This window comes from Colobus angolensis, unplaced genomic scaffold, assembly GCF_000951035.1.
Source record: "Colobus angolensis palliatus isolate OR3802 unplaced genomic scaffold, Cang.pa_1.0 Scaffold74, whole genome shotgun sequence".
Classification (NCBI taxonomy): Eukaryota; Metazoa; Chordata; class Mammalia; order Primates; family Cercopithecidae; genus Colobus; species Colobus angolensis.
The window spans coordinates 11601354-11620417 of NW_012121154.1; the positions used below are offsets into that span (position 1 = coordinate 11601354).

Sequence of the window (19064 nt, forward strand, 5' to 3'; positions counted from 1 at the left end):
CAAGTATTCAAATGGTAAAAGAAAACTTCTTCAAAAATATGGACAAGAAAATCAAAACCAAAGTTCACAAGTGATACAACAGGAAAAAAATATATTGTGGAACTCTTAAAGGTCAGTGATTTTAAAAAAGAGAAAGAAAGAAAATAAAATCATGATACTGATTAAAAAAAAAAAACAACTGGGTTGGGCAGCTACTTTTAAGAAAGTGACCAGATAAACCTTATACAAGCATACCACAGTTATCAAGTAGGCTTAAAGAGGGAAAGTTGGTCTGTTTCTGATCAAAGTACCTTGCCTTTTGAGAAAAGCAAGTGAAAAGATAAGCACATATAAGCTTGGATTTTAAAAAGCTTGTATTTATTATATTTTGCAACTATGATCTTTTAAAACAGTGGCCTTAGGAAAATCTGCTTTGGCAAGCGACTGCAGAGGCTCCTGTGGAGAGGAAGTGAAAAGAATGGGCATATAAACAAGGGCTGCTGGCACGTTCAAAGCGCAGGGGATAGTTCACAGAGCAAAATGTAGTCCTAAGTAAATGGGTTTCAGGCAATTTCAGTGTTAAGATAACATCATTAAGAGTAGAACAGATTGTGCTCAAACCCTGCTGTTTATAATTAACACGTTGCTTCCAAATACTCCAGGGTCCCTGGTAAATAGTCTTCTGCTCACATCCACCCAGACCAATCAGAATATTTTCATCAGATTCCATGCTGGGCCAGCACCTGTTTGGACAAATCCAGTAGAGCCAAAGAACTCCTCTCCTTGGCCAGCTAAGTAGTTGGATGAACACAGCTTGGCTTAGTCATTGTCACAGTGTCCATATGGCTTTGAAGCTTGTTTTCACAAGAAATCATACAAGTATTTTATTATGTCAAAGTTCACCGTCCTAAAAACAAAAACAGATAATATGTTAGCATTCTCACCCCTCGATTGCTCAGCTTTGTATGATTCTGGAAAGCACATGGAAAATAATTCACGACTAATGCTAAAAATCCTATAGTACTATTAAATGCACCCTGATAGGACTGACCTCAATTCTTTAAAATGTTATTACGAAAACAATTTTTTAAAGTTTTTTGCCATGCACAAAGTTTGCCTTTCTAAAAAAAAAAGTAAACGAAGCTAGAGCTATTCAACATTCTGTACTTCAATTGTACTACAGAAAGTTTAGACTTCATTTGAAAGCTATTTGCTTTTTGTCTAATATCCAGAATAAAGTAATTAGAGATTCAAAAGTATTTAAATCTTCTTTGCTTCTGAACATTGTTTATCTTCCGAGACACCTGTTTTATCATTACATAATGCATAGCTCATCTGTCCTCATTTGTAAAAGTTTTCATTCTTTTCAGTCTTTTAACGCTGGCTGACCTGTGTGTGTATTGTAACTAAATCTGTATGATCCAAGAACACGATACAACAAACAGACGATGTGAATGTATATTTTTGTACTCTGATGGCAGGCAGAATAAAATAGCAGAGAGAGAGGCATATAATTATTCTCCTTTCACCAAACTCATTCTTCACTATAAATATTCAGACTTGGAGGTTTATTATTTGAATAAATGGTCAAAATAATTGGATATAATGATCTAGCAATAAGTATAAAATTAAAGCCTTAAGTATTCAATTCTGCAAAAATAATCATCCATGTGAGAACAGCCTTTCAGAGATTCACTAATTGCATGCTCTTATTTATTAAACCATCATCAATTAATGTTTTTGTCTATCATTTTGCAATATACTTTCTAAAAAAGTTTCTAAGCAAATGACTGACATATCAAATATTTTTCAAAATGTGGAATGGGGAACTATAGATACAGCTTATGAAAACACATTTAAAAATAGCTAAAAAGAGATGCTATGGCTATTGTGGTACCTAATGTTGGACTGAAGAATACCTTGCTTCATTGTAATAGTGTCTCTCTGAAGAATACTAAGCCTTTCCAAATGGTATAAAAATACTGCCAAACAATCCTGTAGAACTAAAAATAGTTTAAAAAAAATCTTACGCATAGAGATGCAAAAAGTATGGTTATTAAATCATAACGTTATTTTATATGTTTTTCTTTCATTCAACTCTAGAAACACTCAAGTTTATGGGCACCAAAGGACTGCTGACACATGATTTTTTTTGTTTGTTTTTGAGATGGAGTCTTGCTCTGTCGCCCAGGCTGAGCAAGGCTGGAGTGCAATAGCATGATCTCGGCTCACTGCAACCTCCGCCTCCCTGGTTCAAGCAATTCTCCTGCCTCAGCCTCCCAAGTAGCTGGAACTACAGGCATGTGCCAACCTGCCTGGCTAATTTTTGTAGTTTTAGTAGAGATGGAGTTTCACCATGTTGGCCAGGCTGGTCTCGAACTCCTGACCTCAGGTGATCTGCCCGCCTTGGCCTCCCAAAGTGCTGGGATTACAAGCATGAGCCACCGCGCCCGGCCAACCCATGATTTTTAAAAAATCATGATACTGATTGAAAAGATCTTATTTAGAGGACCATAGAAAGGAAATGAATAGACTACTTTTAACCACGGACAAAAAAGGCAAGTGGTATTTGTACATCTCTCCAGACACATTTCTCCACAATGACTTTGAGTCTTAGGTTATAAACCTAAACTGATACAGTAAAATGGACTTAATGTTGTGTTGCCGTTTTTTTTTTTTTTTTTTTGCCTGGACTTGGGTGAAAATGAAATTTTTGAAGCAGGTAAGATTAAAACAACTTAAATTCCAATACTAGGAGAATCCATAAATTACAATACGTTATTTGATGAAATATTATACAGCCATACAAAATGATCAATATGAAGATATACCAGCAATATTAAGGGAGAAAGGGAGAAGAAAGAATTGCAAATAAGTTGTAAAGGCTGCAGAGAAATGTTTGTCTAATGGACTAGTACTAGAAGAGAGCACAAACAAATGAAAATATTGTGATGTTTGCAGGACTTCTCTATTTTTTGAGAAATCTATTTGTGTTACTATAGCATTAGCATAGTTTGCACAATAAAAGTAATAATAGAACAGATTTAACAGAATGAATGGAGTGACTTAAAAACACTAAGCAACTTAAATGTTCATAAAACTTTCACTATATTCCCTTTCTGTGCTTTTCGGTGGTAAGTATTCATGCAAACTGAATCATATAGTAAGAGTTTTAGATTAAAAAAAGAAATCAATCAGGAATTGAATATAAGATCACTCCTTTAAGAAACATTTACTTCCCAAGATGTGTCACTACCTCTACCATTCCTTCACCCCCAATATAAATACATAACTTGCCAATTGATCTCACATATATTATTTTAAGACATGGCAGAATTTGTTAGAATAACCACAGGGGCAACATAAAAAAATATGCCACACATCCCAAAGATAACTTTGTGCTTTAAAGTACTTGAAGACAAACAATCCTCTTTAAAGAAAGGTATAACTTACAAGAGAACTGTGTGATTTGCATGGATGTTCCCTGGCTTTCCATCGCCACAGATGTATATGAGAGTCATGTAAGTACAATTTTAAACTTTGGATAACTTTCAATATACTATGGGAGATTCTTCCACAGAACATAAATGAATTATTTGCTCAAGTAACCAGCTGGAAAGAAATATAGTAAACACAAATAGTGTGGTGGCAAGTTTCCTAGGAGTAATTCTTAAATCAGAATTTACAATACGTTAATACAAGTTAATTATATGGCATATATTTAAGGATTTAATTTTGCCTTTATCCCTCTATTTCATTTTGTTGATTCATTAAAATATTTTCTTTTAGGATACTATTTTGTTTCCTTTTACTTTTGTGGGCAGTTTGAGTTTTTTTTTTAATTTTTTTTTCTGACAACTTGCGACCATAAAACTTTAAGTTGTAACCTCAATTTATCTTATAGTGCCTTCCCACTGACTGTGGAAGAAAAACAATTGAAAATGTGTAACTACCATTCACATTAAGAACAATCCAAGAACAATATTTAGTAAGCTTCTCAGTCATTGTTATCTGCCTTCTCTCATACTCTATCTCCAAATTCTATGTTCCCTTTCTAGAATCAGCTTCCTACAGCTTCTCTGTCTAAACCTTTCCGCTGTAGTCTCTATATCCTCTATCTCTTCAAGGAATGGTTAATTTTCCCCTTCTAGGCTTAAATGAAACTGGGCTCCCTGCAAAGGACATAGTCTTTTCTTCAGCTCCTTCCAATGAATGTTTAACTCTCTACTGTACCCCCAGACAGTTCTGTCAGGTGGGGCTGGTGTCCTGTGCAAAAAGTTCTGCTGCTCTGAGATTAAGACCATTCTGCTCACCATCCCCATCCTCTCTGTCGCTATCCCTTAGCCACTGAGTAATTTAGCATACAGTTCAGTCTTCCTTTCCAACCCAAGTCCTGCATCAGCCTAGTGACTTCACTATATATTTCTTACCTCCAATAACCTTTTCTACACTCATAATCACACTCAGAAATGCTCTACTTCTAAAGGAATAAATTCAGACATTCTACCTTATGATCCCCAATTTCTTCCTTTTTTGCTATCTGGAACATGTTGGGACAATCAGTTCACAAATGCTTTCATTTTTTCCTGATCTACAAACATTAACTGAGTATCTATGTGCTAGGCACTGAACTACTAGCCCCCGACTGGCTTTACTTCCTTCCTGGCCTTCCTAGCTTAGACTCCATGATTCATCAGGTCACGTGGTTACTTGCTGGAATCCACTGAACTTACCTGGCAAAACCCCAATACGATGTGATTTCAATTATAATTATTAGCTGTCCCAGTCTCTAGCATATGGATTGGTGTTGGAGAACACCACAAGTCTCACAGATTGGTGCCATTGTAAATTCAAGGTCAAGAACCTCAACACTCCCAACAAACTGCTTTCCTTTCAACAGTTTCTTCCATTCCCCATGGCAGCTATTTCATTTGTTTCAGATTTCTCTAAACTGTTACTACTTCTGCCCTTAGTCTCAATTTTGTCTTCTCCTTCTCAGAGAAAATAGAAGTCATCAGATCAGAACTCCCTGAACTTTTTGCCACCAAACCTCCAAATTCAGCTCCATCAGAATCCATCTTTTTCTCTTGTTATAATGCAAGATCTGCTCTCTCATCCAGGGCTCTTGCAACTCAAATTCTAAATCCCATGCTTATATAACATTTCAGTAATTCCGTGCTTTAAATTGATCTTTCTTGCTTTTGTATCATTAACTCTCCTTCTCTATCTGTTCTTTCCTGTCGGCATTTAAATATGCTCAAATCTTTAAAAAATAAATAATAACCCTCTCTCAACCATACAACCCCTTTAGCAGTTATAATCCTCTCTCTCAGCCACACACAGTGGCTGATGCCTGTAAACCTAGCACTTTGGGAGGCTGAAGCCGGTGGATCACCTGAGGTCAGGGGTTTGAGACAAGACTGGCCAACATGGCAAAACCCCATCTCTACTACAAATACAAAAATTATCCAGGCGTTGTGGCATGCAACTGTAATCCCAGCTACTCAGGAGGCTGAGGCAGAAGAATCACTTGAACCTTGGAGGCAGAGGTTGCAGTGAGCGGAGATCACGCCACTGCACTCCAGCCTGGGTGACAGAGTGAGATTCTGTCTCCAAAAAAAAAAAAAAGGGGGAAAAAAATCCTCTCTCTCCTTTATAGCAAATAAATAAATAAATAAATCCTAGAATATAGGCTAATAAAAATAGGATATAGCTATGTTATATTTGTTGCTGTATCTCCCCAAAGCCTACCACAGTGTTTTGTTTATAATGGGCAACATAACAAATGTTAAATAAATGAATGAAAAACATTCTCTCACTTTGCTATATCTACTTTCTCATAAGTACTACAATATGACTTCTACTTCATCATACTACTGAAAGTGTTCTGGATAAAGCTACAAATGACTGCTTTATCAGTAAATCAGAGAATTCTGCTTGATTTCTTGGTGGCAATTGACTTTTGACCATTACTCCCTTCCCTTATAGTTTCCTAGTTTTCCTTTATATACAACTTTATATGAACTGTTATATGCACTTAAGCTCACATCATGAGTTATGTTCTCATGTTACTATCCTTCAAAAGTGTGATTTTCAGTAACTGTATAAAAATACATGATGCTATTAATTGACTGCCATTTTAGACATTTAGGTTATATCCTATGATCCTTATTATCTCATTTATCTCATTTGTTCTCTGCCACAGGTGTTTGGAATGAGGCCAACCTTCCTTTTCTTTTGGTAACTATCCTTAGGACTTCCTCTCCCATCAAGCCTTGATTTGGAATGAGACTGTCTCTGAGCTTCCTTCTTGCTGTCCCCCAAAACAAATTCATATGGTTTCCCTTCATCTGAATTTTTACTGCTAATCACTGTAGGAAAACATGCAATATTTATTTAGTACATACTAAGTTTAAAGCACTGTGCTAGGTTTGAGGATAAGGCAGTGATAGACAGAAACACAGTCTGCTTTGAGCTTATGAGCTTATATTCTAGAAAGAAAGATGAACTCTAATTATTCAATTATTTAAGTAAAACTTGTTAAGTATAATGAAGAACAAAATGGGAACTTCCAAATTGTGTGTGTGTGTGTGTGTGTGTGGTATGGGGTGGGGGTGATGATGGTGGCTGTGGTATTTGTGAGAAGGCGTCTTTAAGGAGCAGACATTTAAACTGAAATCTAAAGGTTATGTAGCAGTTAGCTAGGTGAAGGAGAAGAGAAGCTGGAAAATGCTGTATATACAAGGATGGGAAGCAGAATGGTGAATATAAAAAATGGAAAAAAGCCACAGTGGTTAAAGTGCAGATACCGAGGAAAGAAGGTGTATGTGCTAGATGGGGCTAGGCAAAGGTAGGAGCCAGATCATTTGGGCCTTGTAAGTTACTTAAAAGATTCTGTTATTTATCTCAAGAGCTATGGGAAACTACTGAATTTTTTTAAGGAGCAGGGTGACATTAAATTTTTATAAAATCATTCTGGCTACAGCATGGATAACAAATTATAAGAGGATAAGAGTAGACAAAAGATCAATTAGACTGCTAGAGAAGAGATGATGGTGGCTTGATCTAGAGTGATAAAAGTATCATGATAACAAGTGAATGAAATTGAGACAAATAAGAGGGGCTTTGTAAGCTCAATAGGCCAAATGGTTGAATATTACCAGTGGGGGAGAGAAAGATGTCAAGAAGGACTCTCAAATTTCAGGCCTGGGCAACAGAGTAGACTGCAGTGCTTATCACTGAAATAAGAAACACTGGAGGAAAGCCAGATGTTTCACTTTTTGTTGGCGGGTTGAAGCAGAGGTTAGAATTCCTAAGTTCGGTTTTGGAAATGTATTAATATAGCTGGGAAACAATAATAAAGGTCAAGAATTATAAAAAATAGATCTGGTCTTTAAAAATAGGGACATTATTAATACACAGATGATTGTCGAAGTCACAGGTGTGGCTCAAGTTGCCTAGGGACAAAAATGTAATATGAGAAAAGAGCCTAGGGCCAAGCCTCAAGGAACAGCTATATTTAAAGGTCAGGTGGTAAAGATAACCTTTGTTAGTAAAAACAACCAAAGAATAAAGAGGAACACCAGAATACTGTGGAATCATGTCTAAGAGAAGAGAGTTTTAAGAAAGACAGAGTAGCCAACAGTGTTAGGTGCCACTGAGAGGACAAACAGCCGAGACTAACAGAGGTTCTTGGATAGTGGAGGAGATGGAATTCAGAGCATAGGTAGAAGAATCCACCTTAGGAAGAGGAAACCCATCCTGCTGAAAAAGGAAAGTAAGAGAAGATGGCCACCAACACAGGTAGCTCAATTCTCAATTGATGGTTTCAACCTTGTTCTGTGAAACAGAGTGAAGACTGAACAGAATGAACACAGACATTAGAATTTGTGGTTTAAACAGAGTCAAGAATTTAGGTGGAGGCTGGGCACAGTGGCTCATGCCTGTAATCCCAGCATTTTGGGAAGCTGATGCAGGCAGATCAACTTGAGGTCAGGAGTTCAAGACCAGCCTGGCCAACATGGTGAAACTCTGTCTCTGCTAAAAATTAGCCAGGAATGGTGGTGTGTGCCTGTGATCCCAGCCACATGGGAGGCTGAAGCAGGAGAATCGCTTGAACCTAGGAGGCGGAGGTTGCAGTGAGCCAAGATTGCACCACTGTACTCCAGCCTGGGCGACAGAGCCAGAAACTCCATCTAAAAACAAAAAAAGAAAAAAAAAATTCAGGTAGAAAAGAAGTCTGGATACCAGGTGCCCTATTATTTCAACACATGAAGTGGAATGGCTGGGGAGACAAAAATCAGTCTTAAGGAGAATAGGGAAATAGAGCCAGGTTGCATGGGTCTCAAGGAAGTCCACATTTTTATAAGAAGTTGGGGGCAGTAACAGTCTGGAAGTGGCAACAGAAAGGATGGCACTGAAATGACCTCCAACCCTGAGGGATTAGGGTTTGAGAAAATACATCGCTACAACTAGAGATAAGTCCAGGGGAAGCAGCATCCCAAAGAAGGAATCAGGTTTTAGCTAAGGCAATGAGGAAGACTATTAGAAGAATGGGGCACATGGGAGTGAGGGAAAGAATGAAAGGTAAAGTCAGCAGAAAAGAAGTACAAAACATGGGGATGAGAGAATGGAAGAGGGCAGGTGTGGGGAGGAGCGGGTGCTCATTCTACGGATATTGCCCATGGGAAGTAGGGAACAGTAAAGAAAACAAAAGAAAGTTACAGAGTCCCCAAGTTCCATGCCAAGATTCCAGGTCTAAAGTTCTTGCTTGCAAGGTGGTAAATGAAAGTGCATGTCTCTGGATGTGTTTAGCATCCATCACTGTGATGCTCTGTCTGCACTAAAGGAACGTCAAATTAGGTCTGATTCAATGGAGATTCACTATATTAGGAACCCACAAACTTCTGTTTTGCATATGATTATGTTGGGGCACAACCTAACACATTCAGAGTAATAATAAAATCCTTGAAATAAACAGGCTTCCCTCCAAATTTATGCCTTGGATAGAGGGTCTTAGATACAGAAGTTCCAATATAATTGCTTTTTAAAAGGAAGTAATTGCTTTGTGATCATACTTAACACACTAAAAAATAAGTTTCTGCTCAATTTTCTGTGTAAAGTTTGCCTGGTTTTATTAAAATGAAACATTAAAACCCTTGACTTCATGTTTTACAGCCTATATGCCACAAAAATGTGGTAAATACCTGCATCATATTATCACAGAACTCAAAAACATTTTTTTGTAGACGGGGGTCTCACTACGTTGTGGCTCGTCTTGAACTTCTGGCCTCAAGCAATCCTCCCACCTCAGCCTCCCAAACTGTTGGGAATACAGGTGTGAGCCATCGCACCTGGCCATTCATTCACTAATTTATTATTTATTTATTTTTCAGAGCACTTTTAATTCAGAAGAGGCTTCAGGGAGAAGCTGCCAACCTATGGACTTCAGAATCTCAAGAAGCTGTAAAATTAATCATCAGAGGAGAACTGCAAATCTATACTGATATCAAGCACTATTTTAGGCTGAAAAAAATAACGTCTCATGCCTATATACTGTTAATTTTGAAATATATGTAAATACTTTCATGACTAATTTTTAAAGGATGCTAAAATGGAATCTTCATATTCAAAAAGATTAGGAACACACTGTCTATGGAATGCCCTGTTCAACCTGCCAGTCTACACACTCATCACCTCTTCCATTACAGTCCTGACAGATTGTTATCCAGCTGCAACTGTATGATGAAGTCACTTATTCATATCAATGGTTTGAACATTTTCCATAACACTAAGCACACCTCTTTGTAAGGAAACTCATATTTTTAGACAGCTTTCATTTTGACAAATATACTTTCTTCCCCAGAACTTCTAACACTCTAGAACTACTCAGAATTAGTTTCATCCATTTTGCACATGACAGACCCCTGAAATACTTAAGACAGTTCACATGTCCTTCCTAAGGCTTTTCTCTCACACTGTGTCCTTCAGTCAGGGACGTGACACAATTCCTCATTCTACCACTCTCCTCGTGCCCCTTCAGCATGTATCCATTTGTCTCTCTGAAAACTCTAAACACAGCACAGCACACCAGATTTGATCTGCCTGTGACAACACACAATAGAATGATTATGTCCCCTGACCTAGACACTACATTTCTATCAGTGTTACCTAAGTCAGGATTTTTAAAGCCTTGTAGTCAGCTAAAAAATTTAGGACTTAAGTCAGCTTTCTCCCATCTTATTTCAATACAAGAGAGTTTTCTGTAGCCAACTGTCCATTAAATCTTACCTTGCTACTATGGGATCATTTATTCCAGCCTATTAAGGTCTTTCAGAATCTTGATTTTTGTTCTCTAACATATTAGCTATTTCTCCCAATTATATGTCATTTGTAAATTTGAGAAAGTTCATTCTATAGTAGCGGTTATTCATTCTTGGCACTTAAATACATGATTTTTTCATATTTAAATGTCATGACTAATGACATTACATTAGGAAAACACTAATTTTTATATTTAGTATCTCATTTACATAATTGAAGACATTTTACCTTGCAATAGCTCTGATGAAGTCCAGAGACACTGTGCATTTATATTTTGGTCCATCAAGCTGATCGTCATGGCCAACCAGGGTTAACAGCTGAAGGGTCACTAGAGAGGTAATCTAAAAGAGAACATTTTTATAAGAAACTGTTTTAATAAGATTATGTAATACTTTTGTTTCTGAAACATCTTACAGTCTAATAAAGATACATAACTGAATCACAAAAAACGTCTGCAAAGAAAATGACTACTTTGCAATCTGTAAACACAAATTTGTACATGTTTACTAGTCTGACAACTAGGAGTAGTTGTCAGAGTCCTCGTTTTTTTTTTTTTTGTGAGATATGGTCTCGCTCTGTTACCCAGGCTACAGTGCCATGGCTTGATCACAGTTCATTGGAGTTTCAAATTCCTGGGCTCAAGTGGTCCTCTCAACTCAGCCTTCCCAAGTGGCTGGGACTACAGGCACATGCCTACCACACCTAATTTTTTTATTGTTTTGTAGAGACAGGGTCTCACTGTGTTGTCCTGGCTGGTCTTGAACTCCTGGCTTTGTGATTCTCCTGCCTTGGCCTCCCAAAGGGTCAGTGATACAGGAGGGGAAGGCAGGGAAGTCCTGGGTAGAGAAGGGCATGGTCCCTGGCTAGTGCTCCACCCCCAAGTCTGTGCCCACAGACCTAGGTAAGGACTGGCATTTCAGTTTTCGTGCCTAAATGTTACATTTTCCAAGACCACCCTGGCCGCCACGCCCCCATCCTGTGCCTATAAAAATCCCCAGACCCTAGCAGGTAGAGATACAAGCGGCTGGACATTAAGAGGAATACACCAGTGGAAGAACACACAAGCGGCTGGACAGCGAGAGGAACATACCCAGCAGACATCTGCAGATGCCAGCAGGCCATCTATGGTGACACGACACAGAGTTTGGCCAAGAACGGCTAGACTTCAGGGGAAAACCACCTTCCCACTCTATCCCCCTTCGGGCTCCCCATCCATCTGCTGAGAGCTACTTCCACTATTCAATAAAACCTCGCACTCATTCTCCAAGCCCACATTTGATCTGATTTTTCGGTACACCAAGGCAAGAACTCAGGATACAGAAAGCCCTCTCTCCTTCCGATACGGCAGAGGGTCTAACTGAGCTAACACAAGCCACCTACAGATGGCAAAACTAAAAAAGCACACTGTAACACACGCCTACTGGGGCTTCAGGAGCTGTAAGCATTCATCCCTAGATGCTGCCGTGGGGTCGGAGCTCCACAACCTGTCCGTGAGCATGCTCCCATTAGAGGTTTGAGCAGCAGGACACTGAAGAGGCGAGCCACTACCCCTGTGAGGGAGACAAGGGAACTTTTCCTGTTTCACTGGGATTACTGGTGTGAGTCACTGCACTCAGCCCAACCAAGAGTCCTAGTTTAACAACTGATTCAAACAATCAGTCCTTAAGAATTCTACTAGAGACAGCTTTGTTTCATTAGTGACTCAGACACATGACTGCCAAACCTTTAAAAGCTGCAAATAAAGCACATTCCTTCTCTAAACATTTTACAGAATTTCTATGTAAATAACTCAGAATACAAAATCTATACTCCTTTGGGAATAAAACAATTATAATATGGATTTAGGCCTTTTTAAGAGTTGGGTAGCTGGTTAGATAAAAGATAAGAAATACATCCTTCAGAACTGGGCTTAGTCTTGGTTTAAAACTTTCTTTTTTTTTTTTTTTTTTTTTTCTGAGGTAAGGTCTCACTCCATTATCCATGCTGGATTGCAGTGGCACAATCATGGCTCACTGCAGCCTCAACCTCCCCAGACTCAAGTGATCCTCCCACAGTAGGCTCCTGAGTAGCTGGTAGTATAGGCACATGCCACCACACCCAGCTAATTTTTTGTACTTGTAGACATGGGGTTTTGCTATGTTGCCCAGGCTGCTCTTGAGCTCCCAGGCTCAACTGATGCACCTACCTAGCCTCCAAAGTGTTGAGATTATAGACGTGAGCCACCGCACCCAACCATTGCTTTAAAACTTACTGCTGATCATGTACTCAGGAAAACACCAGAAGGATTATTAGTAAAAGCAAGAGTGCATTTTGATAGGTCAAAATTAAAGTACAAAATCACTTAACATTCATAAGGCCAACTAAAATATTAAGTTCTCTGAAACCTAAGAAAGGAAGCTGATCCAAGAACTGAAATTCTTTGAGCGCCCATTGTCTTCTCCTAATTTCTTATTTTTATCTCCCATAGGCCAGCAGGAAAAAGAGCCAGCAATGGCAGTAAGATAACATTTGGAGACTTAGTTACCTGTAACTGTTCAGGGGCAATATGAATAAGAGTTTTAGGTTACCTAATCATAAGTCTTAGGAATTAAAATGGTCACTTAATTTGGGACTAATACTTTACAGATGCTAAGTAAACATCCTATGAATAATAAAAACACTAATAGCAGTAGTAATTTGCTTGGTACTAAGTACTCTATACACACTATCTCATGTTATTCCTCATTACCCTCATGTCCACAAGGTGGACATTATTATACTTTTTTTTTTTTATAGATGAGCTTTAGAGATCTTAAGTAACTTTCCCCATATTCCAGATCTACTGGCTTAGCAAGAATTCAAGAATCCATGATCATCTTACTATACTACATTTCCCATTACCATTTTGAAGGGAAAATTGTCATGCAGTATCCAGTCTGCGATTACTTTACGAACAAATCCAAGGGTGAACAGGTAATAAATATCTCATATAGAGTATCTTATGTAGAGAAAAATCCTATATTCAGTAAATATGAAACATTATTTCAACTGGAAAAGCAATTTATATTAATACATCAAAATACAAAGCTCTGCATTCAAAAGGCTAAGACTTTAATTTCTAATTCAGTATCAATAATTAGGTTACACCTTGAAATATCTTTTATAAATATTCTGTGTGTGTTGAAAAGAATATGTATTTTGCAACTGTTATGTGCTTTGTTACATGTCTATTGCTTTGTTACATATATGTCTATTACACAAGACACATATGTAATAGACATTATTTGTATGGTTAAATCTTACATACACCATTTTTAAAATCTGCCTGATCAAAACTGACAGAGGTATTAAAATTCTTCCATTATCACAGAATCTTTTTTTGCTTTGTATTTTTTAAGCTACGTTACTAGGTAACATACATACAGATTTAAAATTATGTTTTGTTGACAAACCTTTTCAATATAATAACCCTTTTTTTCTCCAGTAATGTCTTAGCTTACGATGTATTTTTTTCTAATCTTAATATAGCTATATTAGCATTCCTTTATGTGCTCTGCCTTTTTCTTACATTACTTTTCATGATTCTACTTTCAAGGTTCATGTTTTCTCAATTTAAAACAGTTCTCATGTAAATAACATATAGTGGGATTTTGTTTTTATAGTCACTCTGACAACTTTTACCTTTCATTAGGACCATAGACTCCATTTGTTTTTAATATAGCTAACGATTTTCTAAACTTTTTTTTCTACCTTTATATTGACCTATTTGTCCTTCCTTTCCTTTTTCTCATTCCTTTTACCTTTTGTTGTAATTATATTTTCTTATCTCTTTTTACTTTTACTACCTTGTAAGTAGTTCTATAGTCCTTTTAATTCGAATGTCCATTTTGATTTCTTTTTTGGCTCTTCTGCTAGTTTGGAAGTCCTCCTTTATTTCCAACTTACAGAGTTTTTCCAGTTTTTTGTTTTGTTTTTGGGGGATCACAGAAGGTGATCTGCATACTAGCAATCCTCTGAAATTTGTTGAGGCAGCTAGGTTCTCTGGGAGGAAAGAAGGGTGCATAGGAACCTGGGTGTCACTGTGATAGACTGAAAAGGATCATGGTGGCCACCCTGTCTGTTATGCCCACCAGGCCCTTTCTTGCTTTATTCTAAGAATGTCTCCAGTTGATGATGACAGAGCACAGAGCATGCCCAACATGTGGGATGACTTACCCCAGGCAAATGAGGTGTGGGGTAACAAGAGTTTTTTCTCTTACTTATTAAGGTAACTACATAATATCCTACATTTTGCCTCTTAGCCTGCAAAGTCTAAAATATTTACTATGTATCCCTTTACTGAAAAGGTTTGCTGACCTCTGCATTAGAAGACGGCTAGATTCACATTGTTAATTTAACCAACATTAAAACTAAGATGTTTAGTAACTTGCTCAAAGTGATAATTACTGGATGGTGCCAGAAACTCACTTGACTAGAACTTAAATCTCCTAACTCCAACTCCAAAACTTTTTAAAAACATGCCTAAGCTGTGATCACAGCTAAGAGACTGTACATCTAACAGATGTATTATACTCTTGCCTGAAAAGAGTGTGTTCTAAAAGAATTAGGATGATCTGCAAAATAGTCATAGAGGGAGAATTCAATAAAATAAACCCAATAGTATGCCTCTAGTACTAAGATGCAAGACTCTTTGTCCATTAACTCAGAAATCTGGTATATGCTACAAGTTTGCATCCACCGTAGAGGTATAGCTGTCTGGCTGTCACTTAAGGTATTAAGATCATCCAATTATCTCACTCCCACTCTCACCACTGGGCCCATTTGGATTCCATACTTAATCTTCTAAATTCGGAAGAGAGAGAACATAGTTTAAGAGAAAAAAACATTCAAAGTTAGTAAGATCTATCTTTTGCCACCTGCTAGCAGTAGACTTCAGACTGGTCAGTTAAACAATGTGGACCTCAATTTTCAAAACTAAAAATCATCATAATAATCTTTCAGCCACACAGGGATGTTCTAAATATTTATAACTATGAACGAGCACCAAAAACTGTTAGAATAAATGCTTTCAGTAAAATTGCAGAATACAAAAATCAACAAACATGTCTATACACTTACAATGAACTATCAAAAAAGAAAATTTTAAAAAATCTCATTTACAACAGCATCAAAAAGAATAAAACATGTAAGAATAAATTTAATCAAGAAGGTGAATTATTTATACACTAAAAACTAAAAAACATTGATGAAAGAAATTCAAGAAGACACAAATAAGTGAAAAGATACCTGTGTTCAAGGACTGGAAGAATTATTATTATTAAAATATCCATACTACCCAATGCAATCTACAGATTCAATGCAATCCCCATCAAAATTCCAATGGCATTTTTCACAGCTGGAGGTATCACAATTCCTGATTTCAAAGTATATTTTTAATACAAAACTATAGTAATCAAAACAGTATGGTAATGGCATAAAAACGGACACAAAGATCCACAGAACAGAAAGTCCAGAAATAAAACCACACATATAAGGTCAATTAATCTTTAACAAGGGTACCAAAAATATACTATGGGAAAAGGATAGTCTCTTCAATAAACGGTATTGGAAATATTGGATATCCACATGCACAAAAAATAAAAATGAACTCTTATCTTACACCATACACAAAAATTAATTCAAATGGACTAAACACTTAAATATAAGACATGAAACAATAAAATTCCTAAAAGTAAACATAGAGAAAAAAATTTCCTGACATTAGTCTTGGCAATGATTTTTTGGATAGGCTGCCAAAAGCACAGGAAACAAAAGCAAAAATAAACAAATGAGACTACATCAAACTTAACAGCTTCTTCACAGCAAAGGAAACAACCAATAAAATGACAAGGCAATCTACAGAATGGGTGAAAAAAAAGTAAGGTACATCAAATGGCATAAACAAGATAACAGAAACAAAATTATATTAGCAATTGTATTAAAAGTAAACGAAATGCTTCAAATAAAAAGACTGAAAAAATCAAACTGCATTTTGTTTAAAAAAGATACATATAAAATGGAAGCATGTGTGAAAGTTAAAGGTCAAGGACAAAATTGAGATATGTCACACAGATTCTAATAAAAAGAACAATGATGAAAATGTTAAACACCAGACAAAACAGACATGAAATGAGATTTAAAGAAAGGTTCACTTAATAATGATAAAATGCAGGCCCTGAGCTCGTATCTCTTACAAGATTAACTGCTTGAGACATTTATTATGAAGAGAAGAGACACAGAACAGGATGGACAGCCAAGGGATCCAGAAGTCTTCTGGGGAGAGTAAGTATTGCTAAAACCCAAGACAAGACAAATTCCATAGCCTTCCCAGTTTGGAAACAGGTAGAAATCTATAATAGAGAGTAGACCTGAAATTTTAATGAATAGGAAGATATGTAGTAAAGAGTGAACACAGTCTTCTATTGCTAAGTATATTAACTTCAACCCTTTCTATTTTTCTGTGAGGGATTCATTTGCTAAAATAGGTTAGTAACAGCTATTTGAAAAATCATGCATTGAACTCTATTATTAAAGGCAGTTCTCCTTAGTACTTTTTTTAATACAGAAGAAAACATTAATTACCTTGTACTTTGCCACTGACATTTCCTTATAATATTTCTCATAATTGATACTTTCTTGTTAATTCAAACACTCACATATTTAGATTCTTTAATTGAAACTGTATGCTAAGTTACTTTTTCCACAATTTTTTCACAGAAAAACAAAAAATCTGTCTTTAATATAGTTAAGTTAGGGTCTTAAGAATATTTTCAGATGCCTTACAGTTTGTTACTTTTAGCACATTAGTTATAACAAATGTCCAAAGGCAGAAAGTTGGAACAAACAGGTCCTTGAAGTCACTTTCAGTTCTACCAGGATTCCATGGCTAAATTAATCATGTAAATTGCGCAAAGGATATAATATCACTTCAGCTGAAGATGTAGCAGCTAAAAGGCACTTCCAGAATATTAATAAGATGACTTATCAGTTTTTTTATGGGTAGGGCTAATTTAGGAAAAGCTAATACATTAAAAGAACTAAACCTAAAAAAAGCAATTAAATTAGAATGTGATTTTTCACATTAAAAAAACTCATTTCAGTCTTTTATTGACTTTATTATATGAAAATCACTGAAAAACTCAACATAAAAATATTCATATATATAAATTGTATACAAATATACAAATAACAGATATTCAGGAGAATATCTATTACATAAAGCAGTGAACAGGCCAGGCGTAGTGGCTCACACCTGTAATCCCAGCACTTTGGGAGGTGGAGGCAGAGGCAGGTCGATCACTTGAGGCCAGGAGTTTTAGATCAGCCTGGTCAACATGGTGAAACCCCATCTCTACTAAAAATACAAAAATTATCCAGGCATGGCGGCGCACACTTGTAATGCCAGCTACTTGGGAGGTTGAGGCATGAGAACTGCTTGAACCCAGGGAGTGGAGGTTGCAGTGAGCTGAAATAGCACCACTGCACTCCAGCATGGGTGACAGAGCAAGACTCTGTCTCAAAAATAAAAATAAAAAAAAAAATAATAGGCCGGGCGCGGTGGCTCAAGCCTGTAATCCCAGTACTTTGGGAGGCCGAGGCGGGTGGATCACGAGGTCAGGAGATCGAGACTATCCTGGCTAACACGGTGAAACCCCGTCTCTACTAAGAAATACAAAAAACTAGCCGGGCGAGGTGGCAGGCGCCTGTAGTCCCAGCTACTCGAGAGGCTGAGATAGGAGAATGGCGTGAACCCGGGAGGCGGAGCTTGCAGTGAGCCGAGATCCGGCCACTGCACTCCAGTCTGGGCGACAGAGCAAGACTCCGCCTCAAAAAAAAAAAAAAAAAAATAATAATAATAAAAAGGAGTGAACAAATGTACCAAATATTTAAAGGTACTTTCCCAGTTTATTAAAATTTTGCTAGAGTAAAATTGAAAACAAAATCAAACACAAAGATTAATTAGTGGAGTCAACATTTTGAATCTCAAACATATTAATTTATTAACTTACTAAATGAAAACTTAGGGAAAAATACATATAAAACTTTAAAAATTATTTCTATACATCCATAAATAGCAGAATATTCACCTTCCTCTCTATTATCCAATCCTTAAATTAGCTAATTTTTATTTTCAACTACATATCCATGAAACTCTTAAGGACTTACTCTAGGTACTGTGCATTTAAAAATAAGGCTGGGCGCAGTGGCTCACACCTGTAATCCCAGCACACTGGGAGGCTGAGGCAGGCAGATTATCTGAGCTCAGGAGTTCGAGACCAGCCTGGCCAACAGGGCAAAATCCTGTGTTTACTAAAAATACAAAAAATCAGCCAGTCGTGGTGGCATGTGCCTGTAATCCCGGCTATTCAGGAGGTTGAGGCAGGAGAATCACTTGAACTTGGGAGGTGGAGGTTGCAGTGAGCCAAGATCATGCCACTGTACTCCACCCTGGGCAACAGAACGAGACTCTGTCTCATAAATAAATAATGAATAGGATCAGAAAAAATATTTATTTACTTCCTTGCTCCACTTTAAATGTTCATGACAATATGATGAACTCAAATCTCCAGGCTAGTATTAATACCTACATAGTCTGATATGGTCAGTGTGGCCTGACAAAAAGTCTCTAGACAGTAAGTACTCAGATTCATCGTGGTGTCTCAGTTTCATGTGTATCAATGTATATGTATAAATAAGGGAGAGATGGGGCAGACCCTTTCCCATCTAACTGCCTGAGACCTGTA

General features: G+C 37.1%; 1 protein-coding gene across 1 annotated transcript in view; it reads right to left on the reverse strand.

The window, feature by feature from the left end:
• Window positions 1-335: 335 nt before the first annotated feature.
• Window positions 336-19064, reverse strand: part of ORC5 (origin recognition complex, subunit 5) — a 78753-nt gene continuing 60024 nt past the window's right edge. Inside the window, exons 13-14 of the mRNA XM_011927751.1 lie at window positions 10531-10643; window positions 336-886 (exon numbers count right to left, since the gene is read on the reverse strand). Of these exons, the coding sequence (XP_011783141.1) occupies window positions 841-886; window positions 10531-10643 (159 nt within the window). The 3' untranslated portion in view covers window positions 336-840. The remainder of the gene's footprint in view (window positions 887-10530; window positions 10644-19064) is intronic.